This window comes from Schistocerca gregaria, chromosome 3 (genome assembly GCF_023897955.1).
Source record: "Schistocerca gregaria isolate iqSchGreg1 chromosome 3, iqSchGreg1.2, whole genome shotgun sequence".
Taxonomy (NCBI): domain Eukaryota; kingdom Metazoa; phylum Arthropoda; class Insecta; order Orthoptera; family Acrididae; genus Schistocerca; species Schistocerca gregaria.
In genome coordinates, this window is record NC_064922.1 from 273,721,068 (window position 1) to 273,737,767 (window position 16,700).

Sequence of the window (16,700 nt, forward strand, 5' to 3'; positions counted from 1 at the left end):
GTAATAAAGCTACAAGACAAGCAGTAATGGTCTGTAAATAGCACTCACTATATGTAGATGTGGATAAATATTTTCTTTGAAAAATACCATTGTAATCTGTATGTATAAAAGGCAGTGTTCCAACTGACTGACTGACTGGTTCGCTATTAAGGCAGTTTTGAAGCTAGAACTACGAAAATTGGTGTTTGCTTCCTCAGTCTGAAATTTAAAGAAAAATGTATTTCAGCATTTTTGGAAATCCTATCCCTAAAGGCTATAAGATTTTTTTGAAAATAAATCATTAATAAAAAACTACCAAAGCATTTTTAAAGCTACTTCTATGGAAATTAGTATTTGACTTCTCAGTTAGAAATTGGAAAAATACTTTTTTCAATGTTTTTGGGAATTCAACACCAAAGGGAGTTAAATAGGGGATTAAAATTTTATGAAATTACTAGCTGTCATCTGCTGCTTTGTTCCCATATCACTAGCTTTGTTATGATGAGTGATGATGAGAAAGTAAACTAGTCATTTTACAAGATATCTGTGTATATGGTGGTGTAGAGACATATTTTTAAAAAAAAATGTATGCAGTGCTGGTGTGTAGATTCATACTGAGTGTGTTTCTATTATTTTGCCGCGTGGTGGATCTGAAAGCATGCATTATATTTTCTAATTATATTTTTAAAATGTCTTTATTTAGTATGTCTGTGCAGAAGTAAAGCTTTTAGGGGTTTCTCTGGTTCGCCTTGTAGTAGATGTGTGAGTTTGCCACCAGAGCTACACATACCAATCTTATCTCCCTTCCATTTTAGTGCATTATGGTGCCTACATCTTTTATCCACCCACTATGATGACTAATGTATCACTAATATAGTCAGTTAATAAATCATAATCACATGCTGCCTCAACAAAAGCCTCCCACATACCATATGTAAAGGTACGACTCTCTGTTTGTCGTACAACCTTAAATGATCCATCATGTGAGTCTTTGAGCATCTTGGAACCTTAAGAGACCGATGATGTTCAGCATCTAAAATGCAGTGGGCTTGTAAGTGTTGTAATGTCTCTGTAGCACTTAAGGTCACCTGACGTTCTGCATTGAAGTTCTGGTGGACATGAGAACGCTCTGAGGTTTGTTGGATTTGAGTAACTTTTGCAGCTTGCACTCTCTTAAAACTATGTACTAAATCTGACAAACATTTACAATGCTTTTAGGAATAGTTTTAAATATGGTTCCTGGGCTCACCATCTGATTTTACTGTCATATTTCCACCAAAATTCTAAACCTATGCCAGGTGGTGTAGAAAGTCAGTACCATAAACCTTGTGTTGTGCACAATAACATAAACCTTGTGCGCAATAACATTGGATTTGCACTATCATGGAATAAGCTATAGACACAAAGAGTCGTCGTCCATTGCATCAGCATCATCTGCGTGCCATTCACCTACACCACATTGAAAAATATTAATAATACTGAAAAATACACAACCTCTAAAGTAGCCTGTGGTCTTCCTCAGGGTTTAGGCTATCTCCATACCAAATACCATCAGACTCGGTTCAGAAGTAGTGTCATGAAATGAGTTACTTTCACAATTAATAACACTGGTATTAGTTTCAAAGTATGGATTAAACATGTTGAGAATTGAATAAACATTGTATTGATTATGTTGAATCATATTACATAGCACAAGAGTACATAGCTTTTTCAAACAGTAAATATTTTTCCTTAATTTGTGTAATATTTTTCAAATCTTTAAAGATCTTGTACTGCACATTTTTTAAACTAGCCTATCTTCTTCTTCATGGTTCATACTGTCTCATGCCATATTTCATGGATATCAGTTCGGTGGTTTAGTTGTGGAAACATAGCAGAGTTAGTTTCGAATTTATAACATTTGTGTGGAAGTACAGATTGACATGGATTAAAAATTTTGAGAATTATACAAGCATTGTATTCCAGTTGTTACCCATGGCTGCTGTCGTGCATTATTAAAATGAAATGAAATGTGCATATAGCTTTATTGGAAAGAGACCCCAGTAGAGATGTTCAGGAGCTTGGTGCAAGTCTTCTTATTTGACGCTACTTCAGAGACTCACACATTGATGATGCTAAACTGACAAGCAGGGGAAAAAAAAGATTCATGTGATAATTGAACCCAGGAACACATGATTGAGAAACAGCAACACTAACTACATGACCATGAGCTGTTCATGTAAATTTGAATGCAACAAAGAAGTTATAAGAAATGCGTATCACTCAGCAGCTAAAATGTGATGGGTTTGTCACTGATTTTAGTAGGGAGATATGGACTAAACACATAGGGGTTTTGCATTGTGTTCATTACCTTGAGTCCTATTATGTAGAATATATCAAACAATAAAAATGTTTTCACAAATATGAAAGTTCAAAAGTCAAAGAGTAAAAAGCTTTTTCAAACAGTAATTGTTGTTCCATATTTTGTGTTATATTTTTCAAATCAATAAATACTTTGTGTTACACTGTTATTCCTCAGCATTCAAGCTGCCTCCATTCCAAATTTTATCAAAATCGGTTTAGCAATGTAATTGTGAAAATGTAACAGACAGTTACATTCACATTTGTAATATTGGTATGGATTTCATTATAAAAGTATTTTCAAAGCTAAATCTATGAAAATTTATATTTTGCTTCTCTGTTAGAAATAAAGTAATACATGTTTCACTGTTTTTGGGAATTTGACCCCTAAGGGGATGAAATGGGGGTGAACATTTTTAAGAAAATATTTTAGAATTTAAAAAAAATTATAAAGCTTTGAAAATTGGCATTCGACTCCTCGACAGTATAGGTAAAGGTAGATTTCTACTTACTGTAAAGATGACATGTTAAATTGCAGAAAGTCACAATTAAAAGACACATCACATTATCTTTCAGCCACAGCCTTCATCAGAAAAAGAAACACACAACATTCTTTTACACAAGCAAGCACTTTTCATTCACACAGGATCGCCAACTCGGCAGCTCGGACCAGAATTGGCAGAGTGGCAGTCATGTGTACGTGAAGAGTGCTTCCTTGTGTGAGTGGTGTGTGTTTCTTTTTCGGAAGAAGGCTGTTGTCAAAAGCTTTTGTGTAAGGTCTTTGTAATTGTGCCTGTCTACAACTTAATGTGTCATCTTTACAATAAGAACAATCTGATTTTTCCTACATTGTTGTTATTCCAACCTTGAGTTTCCATTGTTTTACTTCATCTCTTGGTTAGCTATAAAGAAATGTATGTTAGGAGATGAAATTTTCTATCAAAATATTACCAAAAGAATGCAAAAGACATAATTAGCAAAAGCCTTGAACGCCAGCTACCAGAATCGCTTTTTGGTCAGAAGTACATTTGGAAAAGACCATCCTTCTGTGCCCTTTATTAGTGTGAAGAGGTTAGTTGGTGTTCCAGTTTGTGAACAATGTAAACCTTCGAATAAAGGAAAACTGGAAAACTAAAAAGAAAAATGTGTGCAGACCATACAGTCTACGCAAGTGAAGCAGTAAGTGCTAAGCTAGTTAAGTAAATATGAAGGTACTAATGGCAAATGTCAGCAGCTTTATAGTAAAACTGGGGAGGCAGCAGCTTTTTTCAAAGTAGCAGTGCTCTTACTAATTTAGTCGTTTAATTTTAGATTATGTATATTTGAATAGCATTAAGTTTACATAATAATGCCGTCCCTTGTTAATGTCCACCTTTACTCATTCCACACCCCTGAAGGTTCTTCTTCTTGTTGTTACCTATGGAACAAATGGATGAAATGAATAAAGTACGTAAGTGAAACTGTCATATGTGAGTAAAAGAAAGAGTGTTAGCACGTCAGAATAACATATAAAAGTATATTACAGTTCAAATATAGAAATAAGCCTAAAAGTCTACACTGTTTTGTGATAAAAGCAAACTACCACACACAACTCAGTATAAATGGAGACACATTACAATCATACAATATTATGTTAGGGACTGAGGTACAGCAAAGACAACCAGATATGCCAGGTTTGCTACTGCATGTGGGGTAGTCATATACATCATTTATTGAATAAAACAAAAGAATCTATTTCACATTAAAGCAAGACTTATACTCAGCAGACAAATAAAGAGAACCAACAGAGTTTTCAGAACAGACTCAGAATATTGATAATTAACAAGAAAGAAATAACAGACACATTAAAATATCGAGAGTAATGACTGGACAGAACTGCCAGAAAAAAGAAATAATTGATAAAACTGGGACAAACGAACACAGATCGTGGAATATGACATGCTACAGAGCCAGAATACAAATCTAAAAAAAATTTAACAACCATAAAACAACCAAAAATGGAAAACAAATTTACAAGATATCAAAGACCTCTTCAAAAACAATCCATAGAGGAAAAATAGAGGTTACAAAAATAAGAAAATAGATGAGGACTGAAACAGAAATAACACACACATTTTTTACAGAACATTCAGAGAAAATATGATGGGATATCAATCACTGAATTTATGCATCAAGAGACAAGATGGAACAATGGAGATAAACCTGAAAAGAACTGTGTGATATTGACTCAGTACTTTGAAACAATACTCAACTGTGATGAACTAACACAGAGACTAACATTCAAAAAGCTAGAACCTAACCTATATTCCAATTCCCCAATGTATGAAGGAAATGTGCACATAATAAAATTATTGCAAAATCATAGAGCACCTGGAGCAGATAGATTTATTTCAGAAATCTGAAAATTAGACCATGAAAAAATTACACGCAAAATACACAGAACCATTGAAAACATGTAGGGAACAGGAAAGGTACTAGAAAATGGAAGACAGCCGTAGTACACACCTTCCACAAGAAAGAAGACAAAATGGACCACATAATAACTACAGAAGAATTCCACAACTAAATGTTATAACAAAATTATGTTAAGGCCCATTAAATTGACAGATAGGAGAATACCAAGAAGGGTTCAGAAAGGGAAGATAATGTAGTGAACAGATGCGATGCCCGAGAACAGTATTAACACTTAGAAAGTCCAGGACACCACAATAACGTTCGTTGACTTCAACAAGGCCTATAGCTCCACAGCTAGAGAAACACTCTTCAGCACACAGGAAGAAATAAAGTTGGAAAACAAGACAGAAAGCTAATCCAAAAAAACCTTAATATATTCAACATCCAAAGTGAAATTCATAGAACATATCTTGGAGTCATTCCGAATCAAGACAGGAGTGAGACAGGGCAATGGCCTGTCACCCATTCTGTGTAACACAGTTTTAGAGAAAATAATCAAGACATGGGGTGAAAGAGTCAATGAGGTAAAAATTGGGAGACACAAGGAAAGAACCATCAACTTCACTGATGATTTAGTTGTCATAACAAATAACAGAAAAGAAACAAAATAAGCTCTTGGGACACCCACTGAAAATTAAGCACAGGAAGATAATGCAAGTTGGACGTTTTAAATACCTGGCAGAGATTATACAAAAAACAGGACTGAAGTCAACATCCAATGAAGACAGAATCACAAAGCTACAAAAGGCAAATTAAGTATCTCTTTCAATGCCAAATTAAGACATTATAATAAAGTAGTCTTTCAGAGGCTATGTATGCCTCAGAAATAACAGCAATCAAGAGAAGAATGAAAATCAAGGAGATAGAAAAATAAAAGAGGAAAATACTGAGAAAGACCCATGGGCTAGTTCAGAAATGGGGGATCTGAATAAAGGGATCAACAAAAGAACAGTACAAACAGATAGAGATGATTACAAGCAACATCAGCAAAGTTATGCAAACACATACATAGGATGACTGAAGAAGACTGACCAAAAAAAATTTAACGTAGTGATGACTAATACACTGAAAACCAACTGGGTAAATGAAACCATGATAGACCTTGGGAAACTAAACATCTCCACATAAGACATGATGGACAGGAAAAAATACAGAGAGAAAAATCAGAAACCAAAAATTTGACCCAATGACCAATGAGGGGGAGGAAAAAAAGCTATAAAGAAACAGGAAAGAAGTGGACTGAAGAGAGGAATAGCAGCTAATATATGAGAAGTTTTTGGGGGAAAATATGAAAGAGACTGAAAAAAGGTCATGAAAATTCATTATATTTTAGCACTCTCCTTAAGCAGGAATTAATAATAATAATAATCATAATAATAACTACATGTATCTCTATGAATTCCATATTGCACATGTAATTTTTTTATACATAGGGACTTCAGGAAGTAAATCACACATACCATCCCACACTGAGACCCATTGTGGAACAAGAGTGCTGCTTTGTTGTGGAGTTCCTGCTGACACAGTTCTGCTGCGATACAGCTAATAGTTGCATTACAGTGTTAGAGCGAAATGGTGTGGCAACTGAAAACATATTCCAAAGTTAAAATTTGTGAGACAGTATGATACTTTCGGGCAAAACATCTAAATTGCACACAGAGTCACAGTGAAATTCTGACTGTATATAGATCAAATGCAGTGCCATATCCAGCTGTAGTGAAATTGTGCCAAGGCTGCATGGACGTGGGTGACACTAATCTGCGTATAGTCCAGATCGTGTTCCCTGCAGTTTTCATTTTTCAGCATCTGTAAGAACATCTTGGGGGGGGGGGGGGGAGGGGTATCCAATGAGGAGGACATCCACAGTGGTTCTTGAATGGCTTTGTGACCAACAAGTGGATTTCTATTGCCAAGGAACTGAATGATTGATAGAATGTTCTCACTGTTATTTACAGAGACTTGACAATTACGTTAAAAATAGCGTCATGTATCTGTGACTCTCTGAAATATAGGGCAGCATTCAATAAAAGCTATTTGGCCTGCCATAATAATGTGTAGCTTATTTTCCTAGGTCCCCTCATATTCATGTCAAAGAAGTGTATAAAGGTAAAATAACTAATGATGGCTGAAGTAGAGAGGATATAAAATGTAGACTGCCAGTGGTGTGAAAAGCTTTTCTGAAGATAGAAAAATAAAAGAGGAAAATACTGAGAAAGACCCATGGGCTAGTTCAGAAATGGGGGATCTGAATAAAGGGATCAACAAAAGAACAGTACAAACAGATAGAGATGATTACAAGCAACATCAGCAAAGTTAAATTTAATTTACATTGAATATAGATTTAAGTGTTAGGAAAGTTTTTCTGAAGGTATTTTTCCGGAGTGTAGCGATGTATGGAAGTGAACACCCAGTTATAAGGCAACCTACAGGTGGTCTCCAAACTACATTACAACTTGTCCTGTTTCAGATTAACAAGCACTGTTAGATGTGAAATAAGTCACAGACAAAAATAATAGGACTGATCATGATTCGAGCCCAGAGATTTGGGTCCGTAGAGTTTCACTTAACCACAAGAAGAACGAGTTGCACATAATATAAATGTTCCATTTTCAGTGTTTCTCTGCTAAAACCCCATTAATGCCTTAGTGTATATAGAAGTACAACATTCATTGGGCTATAGATTTTAGGAGATCATAGATACATATATATGATTACCCTTTACAAAAGCTTGTTCCTGGTCTCCCATATAACATTGTACAGTAACAAACATGAATCACATATCTCTTTGACAGGCAGGTAAATGCCATAAAAATTTACCCTTGAGAAGCATGCAGTAATTTACACGTTTCAAATTTTATCAACTTGTAACACTTTACTTTTACTATGTGATATTTTTCTTTAGTAGGTTTCTAAAAATTCGCCTTAACGACAACAAAATATTAACATCAAATGTAGTCACAGCACCTAACCATGATGCCATTACAGATGCAAGTTTGATGCTTGGTGGTTCGATTTTGGTGTAGCTTTCTTTTAATTTTCGTAGTGTCTCTTGACACAATTCTTGCCTGCTCTCAGGCACAAGGTACTTTGTGCACTGAACACATCCTCAGGATTCTATCCATGATTTTTCTTCAACTGAAAACTTCATGTCTTCTAGATAATGAGTGAATGGGCTGATGTTTAGTGATTTTGTGGTGAATACTTTTGTGGACGTATGGGTTGTGTGCCTTGATCTGAGATGATAAATTACTTTTATAAATAGAGAATGAAGCAGCAGCACTGAAACTATATTTGTAGCCAAAAAACTCTTCTGCACCTTTCGACAAAAGCCTTTTTTGCAGTACTGCTCCATTTCAGTTTCCTTATGTATAATAAATGCATTTGTCACAAAGCCATCTAAACAGTGAAGGAAAAATCTCATCCATCATTTCTTGCTTTTTCTGTCTGTACAATGATCTCACTTCCGTCAATCAAAATTATCCACCTAGTTCATACTGGAATTTTACTCTTTCAATACAACAGGGCAAATGATATTGGTTATTGTTCCATCTTTCAGCCTATGAGTTACTGTGGACATGTCTGATGGTGCATGATGTAGAAATCATGTTAACTTCTCTTTTGTCTTTCCACCTATAGAAGATAACTACTCCATCATTGCTTATTCTGTAATTTAATTCCCCTCTTTCAGTTTCCTTTCCCTCATTGAGTTTTGTCATGTTTTTCCTTCTGGGATTTATTGTTCCACAAGTGTATAGACCATTGTACTTTAGGTTCTTGAACAGATCATATGACGTAAAATAACTGTCCGTAAAACTAATATGATTCTTTTCTTGAAGATCACTGGTTAGATTAACCCCTTTTGATACTAAGCCTTCTACTGGACACTGTGAAAATTTGCCTGTATAAATATCAAATATCAAGTTGTATGATGATTCGTCCCATAACTTCCACACTCTGTATCGTTTGTTTATAGGGTTGTGTCTGATGTACTATTTGAGAGATGACCTTTGAATTTACCATTGCATCATCAAGTGGTGTGTGGCAGTGTTCAAATTTCTGTTCAAATTATCTAGCGACAGATATAGTTTGTCGTGATTCTAACTGTTTCTGTCAGGAGCCATAGAATTATCATTCAGGTGCAAGTTACTCAGTAAGCAATTAATTTCATTTGCTGGCATTAGGTTCAACGTATAACTTTCACGAAAGTGTGAATCAGTGCTCCAGTAATCTCTGTAGCTCTGTTTCTTAGTGAGTCCCATGTTAAGATTTGTTCCAATAAAAGTTTTTATTTCATGTTCATTGGTGGGGATGAAAGATATGCTCGTATGTGTTGCATACAAAATTGGTTTGAAATACTAGTGTTTCATCAAAAAACTCGCAATATAAGTTTTATGTTCAGTTTGTTCTTTATTTCTGCAACCACACCAGCTTGTCCAATACATAAAGACACTTAGTCAACACTGGTTTCTTGGCTCCAGTTTATCATGACTGTTGATGGAATAGTGAGCAGCACCACATTGTTTTCACTTGTCTCATCACTTTCACTATTATCCTCAACACTTGCTGTAAACTAGACTAGAACTTACACAATCTGTAGTGAATGTCAGAACATTGCCATCAATTTCATCACTGTCATCACCAGCAGGAATTTCATCAAATAATATTCTTTTTGGCAAGTCAAACTGGATGGTGAAGGGCAGTGGTTAAGCAACTAACCACACAGAAATCCACCTTTGAAGTATAGAAAATTTGATTTGAATACAAAGTAATATACTTTTAGATTTATGGAAAGTCATCACATGAATATAAACAATTACTTACCAAAAATAGCCTTATCAAGAAGAGAGACAGAGAGAAATCCACAACACTTCCATGACCAACACCAACAATGCATGACATATCAGTTCATGTCACAAATACATGGCAGAAATACTGCACTGTGGTTCTCTTGCTGTCTAGTGAAACACAGTCATCAATTAAGTGGTTAGTTGAGAGAACTACCATCCTTGAGTGGTAAAATAGTGACCACAGTCCTTTCAAAGTGTCTACTTATGTGGTAGGTTACAATGATGCTCACCCTTCAAAGAGATATCAGTTTTAGTGTGATACTAACTGTTCTCCACATAAATCTCTTAGTAAGGGGACTAACAGTATTAAGGAAAGGACAGATTCCTATTCATCAAACAGCGGAGATGTTGAGTTGCAGATAGGCACATCAAAAACACAGTCAAACGGCCAAAAGCTTACTTGTTTGACAGTGTTCTTGTTGAGCCTAATTGCAAATCAACATCTCTACAATATACTGAGTAACAATCTATCCTTTCCGTAATATTGTCAGTATTCTATCTTGGATTTTACATTGTTTAGTAAGAGGATAGTACCTGTAAAGACACTTGTTTATTATCTACATAAAGATTTAGTAAAATGGTTCTTCCACATACTGCCAAATCATGCCATATGTTTGTAGCTAGTGCTATCAACCAGTATTTAGATGAAATGCATGAGAAAAGCTTGAAAAATATTACTCAGACAGAGAGATTCAATATCACGAAAACTATTCTTAACAGCCATGGAGGAAGTTTTCAGAACATGAAGTGTGGAAAAGAAGGCATACTTACCTGAGTCAGCTTCAGTATTCTGATGACTTGTTCTGTTTTATTCCAGTGTATATATCCTTCAACAAGTATTGTCAGAACTTAATAGAGCAAATTTAAAAATAGATTTGTAAATCAGTTATAATAAGACTGAAATAATGTGTAATTAACATAGTGAAAAGAAAACAGTACAGATTAACAGTGAAGTTGTAGAAATAATCCATGAGTTTTCATTTTTAGTGCAGTTAAAAAGAGTTACTGGAAAGACAGAAAAAGAATTTCAACAGATGAATAAAAATAGACTGGAAGTGCTTTTGATAAATTCGATAGTTTTCATAAATAATGTTGTGGAATGCCTGAAATGACAATTTTGTCAGTTTATATAACCAGTTTTGATTTAAGGTCATGAGACATAGATTTTGAATGGCAAAACCACTCACAAACTGAGGATTTCTCAGCAAGCAGTGAATACATACATGATAATTGCCGGAAGAGACAGGAACTCGAATAGTACAACCAAGGAGCACAATGGAGTAGAACATGTAATTATCACTGCTGAAAATGAAACAGATGTGGGTGGCATATGCAGATAGCAGAATGAATGATAGGTGGGCTAAAATAGTTCTTTGCTTGATTAAAAGTGATAAGAAGAGTGCAAGATGGTGATCTAATCAAAGGTGTAGATGATTTTAGAAAACGCGCAGATGCAACACGGATGCGTCTAAACAAGATTTCAATCCATGAGAAAGCTTCAGAGAGGTCCCTGTCCAGCAGTGTATGCTAAAAGGCTGATGAAGATCTTAGAGAAAAATATTTTTATTTTTCAAAAGACATTGGAAAATACTGTTCCTTTTTCTTAGAAAATGAGAATTACTGAATTTATGCAAGTATAATCCTGAAATAGTTTTGCCTTGTGTCAAGTGAACAGAAGTAACTTTTCTCACAAATTTTGGTTCAAAATTATATCCAGGTTTATACTTATCTTTGTGTTCACTTGAAAGAAGGTGCCTATTTCTCTATTTGTGTATGAAGTTAAAAAATATGCAAAAAAATCTAGAGATAAAGGTTTAAAAAATGTAGAAGTAGATGGGTACATTTCAGAATCAAGGTTTGTTTTCTGGAAAAATATGATGATTGAACTGTCTTTCCTCAGACTGCTGAGGAACAGAACTAAAATGAAGCTACCAGAATTCCAAAGTCATTAAAATAGCTAATGGAAATACTGTCAGTGCCCAAGGTTTTCCAATATTTTATTAATATTCATTCTTACAATAACTTTGCAAGATTTCTTTATTGGCAGACACAGTGAAAAACAAATCAAAATTCTGAGTATCATATAATAGTACAATAAAGTATTAATACACTTAATTTAGCTTTGCGTACCGACCAAGGTGGCACGGTGATTAGCACACTGGAGGATGATGGTTCTGATCAACATGTAACCATTCTGATTTAGGTTTTCTATGATTTCTCTGACTTGCTCAAGGCAAATCCCGCAATGGTTCCTTTGAAAGGGCACAGCCATTTTCCTTCACAAACACTGAAACTGTCAAAGATTGTGCTCCTTGTCTAGTGACATCATTGTCAGCAGGAAGTCAAGCTACAATCTTCCTTTCTTCTTCCTTCTAGCATTGTATGCTGAGTGGCTACCAACCGACATCCTCCAATTTACACAGACCTGAATGTAGAAGTTGTAATTTATTGTGCTGTTTCATTTATTATTCTGTGCATTTCTGTATTTTCTTTTTTCCCATGTCGGGTTGGATATTTTCTGAGTAATCCATGGCTTTTACATATCTGATTTTATATATAATGGTGTTGAGCAGCAAATAGGCTCATAAAATTGAACTTTGTATCACTTTTTGAAGTTACATTCTTCAGAGCATATGACGCTTACCATGAACACACACAAAAATGTGCCATTGGCAGTGCACTCTTTATTGTTAGTGAGCAATATATGAATGGAAGTTTTCGTGGGGCCATCAGAGATGTTCAGCTCACCATCAAGTGAAAGGTTGTTCACTGATTCAAAGAGTATCAAGTAAAATGGATAGCAGAATAGGCTTCGGGGCTATGGGGAAATGAGGGCAAAGGATTTTGACCCTGAGTCCATATTATGAAAGTGTCATCAATGAATCTCAACCACATCAGGGCCTGAGATTGTGGATGAGTGGAAATGAGTGTTCCTTGAACAGGCTGGCTGAAGGTGCATAGTGAGGCATGTCGTGGCAGGACTGTGACTGCCATATTATTTGTTTGTATATCTTACACTCAGAAGTAGTAGTAGTGAATGGCAGGACTGTGACTTCCATATTATTTGTTTGTATATCTTACACTCACAAGTAGTAGTAGTAGTAGTAGTAGTAGTAGTAGTAGTAGTAAAGAATGAAAATGTTGTCAGTCACATGTAATAATAATGAGACAACAAGTTTGGATTGAGATTGAAAGTGGAAAAGGTACTGTTTGACTGTGACATGAGAACATGCATAGTGTATATTGGAAGATCCGTTGACAAAGACACATAAGGAGATAGGTAGTAATGTGATAAGAACTGTGGAAAGATGATAGAGGAAGTGGTTTTTGCCTTTGTTGCTTATAATTTCAACATTTTCACAAAGTACAATCTTTTTGTGTTTCACTACATCAGATACATTAACAACACCACAAATCACACAAACAATTTAAGATCGCAGGACAACACACAAATAAAAGGTATTACAATTTGCTAGCTTTCAGAACCAGTGGCTGTCTGCAGATGGGTTGAAGGGGAAGGAAGAGGGGTGAACGAAAAGGAGTAGTGAGGTTTAGAAAAACGGGTAAAGTTCTGAAAAATCACCCAGAGCCCCCAGGGGGGACTTAGCAGTTGGGATGAGAAGAAAAGGCTCATTGTTGAGATGAGATTTGATAACTTGAGAGCTTAAAGGTGGAAGGTAGGGTAATAATCAAGACAGAGTTTACTGCCAAAACCTTGTGCAAGACTCAATAACAATGAAAAGTGAAGTGCATTGTATGTGATAGAGGTAGGAGGGGGACAGCAAAAAATAGATAGGGCAGAAAATGAAAGACATAGAAACTAAAATGGAATGAAGAATGGGATAACTGCCATGAAGAAATGCTGAGACCAAAGAAATTAACATACATTGAAGCCAGGTGGATGGTGAGAACCAATAACATGTTGTAATGCCAGTTCCCACCTGTGGAGTTCTGTGCAACTGATGGGGGAATCCAGATGGCACGTGCAGTGAAACAGGCACCGAGGTCAAGACTGTTATGTTGTAGAGCATGCTCTTCTGTAACAGAGTATTGTATGTTGCCAGTATAAACTCTCTGCCTGTGCCTGTTCATCCCAACTGATAACTTGGTGGTAGTCATGCCGATATAAAGGGCCAAACATTGTTTACATAACAGATGGTATATGACGTGTCATTTCACAGGTGGCTCTCCCTTTGATAGTATATAAATGACACATGTTATATATCACCTTTTATGTAAACACTGTTCAGCTTTTTATGTTGGCATGACTGTACCCAAGTTGTCAGTTAGGATGAACAGGCATAGGCAGAGGGTCTGGCAACACACAATATCCTATTGCAGAGCATGCTCTACAACATGACAGTCAAGACCTCAGTGCCTGTTTCACTACACATGCCATCTGGATTCTCCCCCCGGGAACCAGTTCCTCAGAGCTCTGTATATGAGAACTGGCACTTCAACATGTCCTTGGTTCTCGCCACCCATCTGCCATTAATTTGTGTTAATTTCTGTGGTCTCAGAATTTCTTCACGGCAATTATTCCTTTCTTCACTCCATTTTAGTTTCCTACATCTTTCATTTTCTATTTTTCACTGTTCCCCTCCCACTTCTATCACATACATACATAGCTTTCTGTTCTTATTAGCTCGTGCACAATGTTTTAACAGCGATGTCTGTCTTGCATATTACTCTGTTTTCCTCCTTTAAGGTCTCAGGTTTTCAAATCTCATCTGGTGCAGTACCTAACAATAAGTCTTTCCTTTTCATCCCGTCCAGTAAATCTCCCCTGACAAGAGGTTCTGGGCAACTTTTCCTAACTCTACCCTTTTTTCTAAACATCACAAGTCCTTGTCCTTCACCTCTATTCATTCCCCTTCAATCCTTCTACCAGAAGAAGGAGCCACTATCTCTAAAAGCTAACAAACTGTGATACATTTTATTTGTGGGTTTCCCTGCCACTGTGTGGTGAGTAGATTTTTTAGCTATCCAATTACTTATATTTTCAAATAAATAAATAAATAAATAAAATAAAATTTTGTTGATGAAGAATTTAAGCTGTTACTATGGAAGAAAACTAATTTTAAATTGGCTGAACTCTATATTGCCACTATCTTTCACAGTTTTTAGTTGCATGCTTTATGTCTGAAAATATTAACATAATACTAACACAGGTCACTCACATTTCAGGAACAGAAACCTAAGATTTGAAAATTCAAAATTTTCTTTCAATTATTATCCTGTTTTTGTCCATGTGTCCATGTGTAAGACGAATAAGCATTAAAAACTGTGTTTTTTGGGCCCAGTGCATCCTTGATTCTGTGTACATCATGGAACACATGTACTGCTCTTTCAATAGATTTTCTACTTTTCAATTTCTTGGAATGATTTTGTTTCAGGCATGGTATAGATCTCGACAACCCAGGGCCAGGAACGGCAGGTGCTTCATCTGTCATGCCAGCTGGCCACTGCTCTCCTATGGAGATGACATGTGGTGTTAGTGTGGCTGCTACTTACAGTGACAGCGGAGATTCAGTTGGTGCCAGGTCCATTGACAATGCTACTCCACCAATGCATTTTCTGACACCACATGTTGAGATATCAATGGCCGATGCACCAACTCCATTTTCACCTAGCCAAGTGCGTATGAAAAATTTCAAAGCAAATTATTAAGCTCAATCAGAAATACTATGAAATCTAACTTTTCCTAGTACTTTCATCTGAAATTGCTTATTTATGCTGGTTTGGTGTTATTTTCTCCTATTTTCTGCACCACTTTGCTGGGAGAATCATTATCATCAAACTTTTGCAATGTTGCCATATTAGGCAAAATATATAGCTGATGTAAGTAGTGTAGCTGCAGCTTTCTTTGATTTTTTTTTTTCACATTCTTTAAAGTAACATTTGACTGCAAGCAGTGTTTCCTTCTTCAACAATTATAACTTCTTTCTTTTTTTCAATTGGTGTTTCATGGAATAGACACCACAGTATCTAATGATAAGATATTTACTGCCTGAGTTTCACACATCTTTAATTTTTATTCCCACTTTGTGACACTTGTTATTATTTCTAGAGGGGAAACACAGAACTTCTCAGAGTATGGAAGTACCCTGAAATCTTATTCCTTCCAACTGTGTATTATCTTCAAACAAATAAAAATGTTTTTGAAACCATGAGGAGGAATAACTATGAATGATGCAGCTGTGAGACAGAATGAAGAAATTTTTATGCATCTTCAGTTACATTTATACAGTATGAACATTGCTATTGATATTTCATGACATTTTGAAAAGGGATGCACTATCAAACACTGAAATTTTGTGATTTAAAACATTTTCAGTTACCTTGTGACATATTCATATTTCCCCAATTATGTTGTATGAGGACGGTTTGAAAAGTTCTAGGAATGGAATAGAAAGAAAGTATCTACATCACTGAAACCTTTTTTATTTTTCAATGTAGGCTCCTTGTAGATTAATGCACTTGGTCCAATGATGTTCCAGTGCCTTGATCCCATCTCAAAAATGAATTTCCTCCAGGCCTGCAAAATAGTTGTCAACTCCAGCTATCAATTCATCGTTTTAAGTGCATCTTTGTCCACCAAGAAACATTTTCAGTTTTGGAAAGAGATTGAAGTCTGACAGAGCCATATCAGGTGAATAAGGTGAGTTTGAAAACAGTTCATACCTTAGTCCATGTAATTTTGCCATGGCGATGGCAATGGCACGTGTGTATGGATGCGCATTGTCTTTATAGAAGATTATATTCTTCCTTGCTAAGCCTGGCTTTTTTTCATATATCTTTTGTTGCGGTTTGTCCAGGAGGTTAGCATAGTATCCTCCAGTAATTGTGTGCCCAGTGGGGAGATAATCTACAAACAGAATCCTCTTCACATCCCAGAACACTGATGCCTTGACCTTTCCCGCTGAAGGAATTGTCTTTGCTTTATTTGGTGTCGGAGAATCAGCATGTTTCCACTGCTTTGACTTTTATTTTGCATCTTGGGTATACTAGTGCACCCAAGTTTCATCTGTGGTCACAAACTGGCACAAAATATCTTGTTCGTTTCTCCTAAAATGGGCC

At 35.9% G+C, this 16,700-nt stretch overlaps 1 protein-coding gene across 2 annotated transcripts in view; it reads left to right on the plus strand.

Moving 5' to 3' along the window:
* Positions 1-16,700, plus strand: part of LOC126353803 (zinc finger protein Pegasus-like) — a 71,064-nt gene that overhangs the window by 17,285 nt on the left and 37,079 nt on the right. For both annotated transcript variants that reach the window (XM_050002900.1, XM_050002901.1), the window contains exon 3: positions 15,017-15,257. In XM_050002900.1, coding sequence (XP_049858857.1) covers positions 15,017-15,257 — 241 coding nt within the window. The remainder of the gene's footprint in view (positions 1-15,016; positions 15,258-16,700) is intronic.